The 5,257-nt window shown below is 36.5% G+C and overlaps 1 protein-coding gene across 1 annotated transcript in view; it reads right to left on the bottom strand.

The window, feature by feature from the left end:
- The window catches only part of LOC107664304 (derlin-2-like), a 6,710-nt gene extending 1,821 nt beyond the window's left edge, over nucleotides 1-4,889 (bottom strand). Inside the window, exons 1-6 of the mRNA XM_016454830.1 lie at nucleotides 4,723-4,889; nucleotides 4,236-4,301; nucleotides 3,525-3,598; nucleotides 3,319-3,412; nucleotides 1,728-1,923; nucleotides 1,458-1,548 (exon numbers count right to left, since the gene is read on the bottom strand). Coding sequence (XP_016310316.1) covers nucleotides 1,458-1,548; nucleotides 1,728-1,923; nucleotides 3,319-3,412; nucleotides 3,525-3,598; nucleotides 4,236-4,301; nucleotides 4,723-4,815 — 614 coding nt within the window. The 5' untranslated portion in view covers nucleotides 4,816-4,889. The remainder of the gene's footprint in view (nucleotides 1-1,457; nucleotides 1,549-1,727; nucleotides 1,924-3,318; nucleotides 3,413-3,524; nucleotides 3,599-4,235; nucleotides 4,302-4,722) is intronic.
- Nucleotides 4,890-5,257: the final 368 nt, after the last annotated feature.

Consider the following 5,257-nt stretch of genomic DNA (forward strand, 5'->3'; position numbering starts at 1 on the left):
AAGGAAGAAGTTTACTTTTATTAAGCAAGGACACATTAAACTGATCAAAAGTGACAAAAACATTATAATGTCACAAAAAACTTTTATTTCAAATAAATGCTGCTCTGTTGAAACATTAATAATTCAACATTTATAATAACAGGCAATATTTCTTTAGCATATTAGAATGATTTCTGAAGGATCATGTGACACTGAAGACTGGAGTAATGACTATTGAAAAATCAGCTTTGCCTTATTTTAAACTGTAATAATATTTCACAATATTAATGTTTTTACTCTACTTTTCATTAAAGGTGACATATCATGAAAATCTGACTTTTCCAGGTTTTAAGTGCTATAATCAGGTCCCTGGTGCATCTACCAACCAAGGAAAGTGAAAAGATTAACCCAGTAACTTTGTTTTGGCAAACCATTTTCTGCAAGGTCTGAGAAAACGAGCGCGTCTGATTTCACTCCCTTGGTGACGTGGCAAAGGGATCTCATTATAATATTACCGCCCCTTAATCTGTAAATTTCCACCCAAGGCGCCTCATTGTGTTTTCACAAGCGACAACGGTGTAGCAGTTCTAATGCCATGGTGAAAGTTTGAGAAATCAAAATGATGGCGCCATGTGTGGAAACTCACAGATTAAGGGGTGGTAATATTATAATGAGATCCCTTTGCAACATCACCAAGGGAGCGAAATCAGACGCGCTCGTTTTCTCAGACGCTTGCAGAAAAAGGCTTCCCAAAACAAAGTTACTGGGTTAATCTTTTTCACGTTTCCTTGGTTGGTAACTGTTCTGTCTTTGGCTGCACAGACGAGCACAGAACACTATTTAGAGTCCCAGCCTCAGAGGAGACAAGAGAGCAGTGGATTTATTGATTTATTTCATGTATTTTGCTGCTGCCACACAGATCTAAAATAAAATGCGATTTATTTCCCAGCTACCTTCACAGACATAACCAACTGTTTTTTGTAACTCATGTGTGTTCGTAAACGTGTGTGTGAATGAGAACTTAGTTTAGTACTCGCATGCTGTGACAGCCGCTTTCTGTCCGTGTGCTTCGGATGTGTACTCTCAGAAAACCATATATCAGAAGTTTAAACTCATATGGTTTAAAACGCATGATTTCAGCGCGATAAACATGATAATCAGAACCAAAACAGATGTTTTTAGCAGGTCCGAGATGTAATGGTGCAGCTATATTCTGGAAAAGGGGGCGGGGAGCAGCAGCTCATTTGCATTTAAAGAGACAGGCCCGAAAAACAGCGTGTTTCTGCTTACACTCAAAATACGCATTTTCAAAATTATATAATAAATGATCTGTGGAGTATTTTGAGCTGAAATTTCACATACATATTCTGGGGACACCAGAGACTTATATTACATATTGTAAAAGGGGCATAATGTGTCTTCTTTAATCATTTACAGCATAATAACTAAAGCCCCTTTGTGAAGACATTAGCACTCACAGGAAGGAGGGAGTCCTCAGCCATCTGCCACCACCGGGTTGGTTGGGAAACACATCCTCCAGAAAGTAGTACACGTGTCCCACTGCGATGCCTTACATTGAAAAGACAGAACATATAAACTTGTGTGAAAGTCTAATTCATACCAACAACAGATTAATTCATTACTATATATAAAAAAATCAAACATATTAAAATAAAACAAATTTGACCAATTTGTTGTCAATGCAAGTGTCAGTACAAGAAAACTTAATAAATCTGACAAATCTCTACCTAAAAGGTCCACAATGATGGAGTTTCCCAACAGTAGAGAGAATCCCATGAGCACCCATGGGAGGAAAGGCGCCTGGAAATTCAAAAGGCCGAAGAAATTCATGCGCACACTTGGGTTCCTCCTGCTCCATATGTACACCAGCATGATGGTGAAAGCCTGACCTAAGAACACAAGATTTACAAATGTGCCAAATATCTGCACAGCCATTAAGAACATTACAACTGGTATTTGTGCAAATGTAACAAGCAATGTTTGTTATTAATCTTAAAATGCCTATATATGGTATACTGAATTGACCATAGAATGAGGTCAGCTGCTATATTTGTCGACATCTAAAGGTTAGAGTAAGACGGGACTCATTTTGCTGTTCTTTTCTTCACACGGTACCAAAAAACTTGCATTTCATTCTGTGAACTTCTCAAAAGACACTAAGACAGGATGATGACCTAAAGAATCTTTTTATGTTCAATTTTTATGTGCAATTACATGTTCATAAAAACATGCTTAAGTTGGAACATTGCCTCCAATGCAATATGTATCAACCAATCAAATACTATATTATATTATTTAAATGTATCCTTTTATTTATACATTTTTCTTTCCCTATTTACTGTAATCCATTTTTAGATGATCTTTTTTATTCTTTTTTTAGTCTTTTATAAACTTAAGATTTGAAATGATTTGAAATATACATATATAAAAACTTGTAATATATTAATTATAATAGTACAAGAACTCCCTGAGATTAGAGAAGCAGTTGTTAGTAAAATGACGGGAACACAAAAAAAAAAAAGACTGGGGTTGTACTGCTGTTACCGTGGGAAAAAAAATTATTATAACCACTGATTCTTTGTAGCCTACTCCTTCGGAAGTGAAAATAAAATGAATTTACTTTCACAGCGTAGGACACAGCATCTTCTCGACATGAACAAGCTACAGTGTTTGAGGGCGGGGTCAAGTTGTTCAGAGCCGGCTAACGTAGAACAGAGGCGAGCATTATGTAAATGTGACATGTAGCCGTCAGAGAAGTGGGATTCGAATTACTGACGACTCATTTCAGCTGTTCAGAGTTGATTCGTTCTTTTGGGAGACAATAACTTTATTTATCGTGCACTTTCTGCTTTACAACTTTGCAGATAGTTTACATTCACTGAATGGCAATTAGCATGAATGGCAATATTCGAAATGGCATAATAGGGGAAATTTAACATCAAACAAACAATATAATTCTTATTCTCAGTGATTAAAGATTTAAAAAATGATTGCACAACCACTAATTAGGTGGCAATATGGACTAATTATGTAAACTGCCTTTGAACAAAAAAAGAATAGTATGGCACACTTTTTCTTAGTGTCCATTTCTATGGTGACTTGCTCTGTTGAGAATGTCTTGTGAGTTAACCGTGAACATACTCTGAGTTGACTAAACGTATGCGTTTTTGGAACCAGCATACCTCAAGTAAGCAAGTTTTGGGTTAATCACCTGAGAAGTCAGTGTATGTGTTATATACAGAAGAGACAGAAGTTATTATATATGCTATAGAGGTAAATGAAATGAGTTTTTCTCTTTTGAGAAGATGTGAAGGATACGGTCATGAGAAGGCCACCGAAGAGGAACATAAAGACAAAGTCAGCGGTTCTCCCTCTGAAGGACCCCTCCTCCAGCATCCGACAGTACCGGTACCTGTGAGACTCGAGTCAAGGACTGAACAAACTGCAAACTTCAGACACTATCCCTTACACGGCTAACTACCCAATTTAGCGGTTCACTATGAATATGATATAATAAAGGATACAAAAATATCATGTTGAATAAGAAGTTGAACCCAACCGGACCAAAAAACAAAAAGTTGGTTATTAGCCGCCATACCTATGGAAAAAACACACACACAAAGAAAATTTTGAATCACATGCTGCAATATTAACCCTATCGTATCATATTTAATACACAAATTTGTAAGGCCTCCAAATCAAAACTTTGCTGAAAACCTGCTGTACACGATCTACTATATGCCTTCTGTCATTTTAAATATAATTTATACTTTTTTTTTTATAAGTAAAAGGCCTTCTAAAAATGCCCACCTGTGTTCTGTACACGTGTTTTTGCTGTGAGATCTTGAAATGATATTTATAAAGTATAAAGAATAACTTTTATATCCCTTGCTATATTTCAAAATGAGCTTTTTCCAATCACGTTCAAATCATATTAAAATGTGAGTATTTTGCTCAGTTTGGGCCTCTAAAATAAAAGTGAGCTGGGTTTTTTTTTCCTTCTCAAGTACGGTATGAGCTTCATATTCTCCGATATCATACTATATGAGCAATAATGTATACAAAACATAAAACACGTTTTTTTCTCTTTATTATATTGTATATAGTCTAAAGGTTCAATAAACTGTTCCAATTCATTTAATTTTTCTGACTGTTATTTAATATGTCAGGTTTTTCAGGCTAAAAATAAAACAAAGCAGACTGTTCTTCAAAGAAACCCTTATTTTGACACTTACCTGATAATTCCTCAATATTAAATCTGGGTTGAAGTAAAGCTGGAAGGGTGTGATGAGTTCTAATTGCTGTGAAAACAAATTAAACACCATAATCAGATACGAACGACATGTTGCAGGCACACAAACGATGTTTAATGGTAACTTAATATCACACTCAAATAATAACCGAAATCAAAAGCAAAGTTACTTTCAGCAGCTCGCTTGACGTTTAACTGTCAAGGTAACTTAAGTCAGCTGAATGGACGCAAACACAGGAAGTAACGTTAATAAGTGCAAACAGAGCAACTGGAAACCAAAGCTTCTGACATGTAAACTTAGATACATTACTCTTACCATGACATAACATACAAACACACTTTACCGGAGGGTTTTAAGTAAATACGTCCTGATACCATCCAACAGGATATCAGCTGTGCTTGAACTGCATAGGGACGAGGACACGGCAGAAAATAGCGCTTGAGACCCTAATCTTCATCCATTTACTTACCACGGCGGCTGTAGTGAGTACGCAGGCGGTGGTATAAGCTCTAGTGACCACTGGAATCTCTAAATATTCCTGTCGGATTGTCTGGTATGCCATTTTTTGGAGCGACACCGCTGCTTCCGGCACCTTCTTGACACGTCATCACCTGGGAAAGCGAATAAAGGAGGTGGTTTTGGTTTGTGATGACTCTAATTGGTTATCGCTTTGAGATCTCACTGCTCTGATTGGTCGTCTGACGTGTCAATTACTGTTTTATCCCGGTCAGTGGATGTATGGCATTTTTCTATTGGTTGGTAAAGATTTGTATGGAAATGTTGTAATTTATGTTGAAAGTTTCACATTGGGATGGAAATGTCCATAAAATAATAGTGCAACAGTCGGGTTCCCGTCAGAAGTAAAAAATCCCGTTCACTTTATCCATAGAGAAACTGATTCCTAACAATAACTTATAAGCAACTGAACACAGACCCTATGAGACCCACTGTGAGCTACGAGGTTGTTAATCGATACTTCTATCTTCTATCTTCTATTTTATTAT

This window comes from Sinocyclocheilus anshuiensis, unplaced genomic scaffold (genome assembly GCF_001515605.1).
Source record: "Sinocyclocheilus anshuiensis isolate Anshui unplaced genomic scaffold, SAMN03320099.WGS_v1.1 scaffold339, whole genome shotgun sequence".
In the NCBI taxonomy this organism is placed as follows: domain Eukaryota; kingdom Metazoa; phylum Chordata; class Actinopteri; order Cypriniformes; family Cyprinidae; genus Sinocyclocheilus; species Sinocyclocheilus anshuiensis.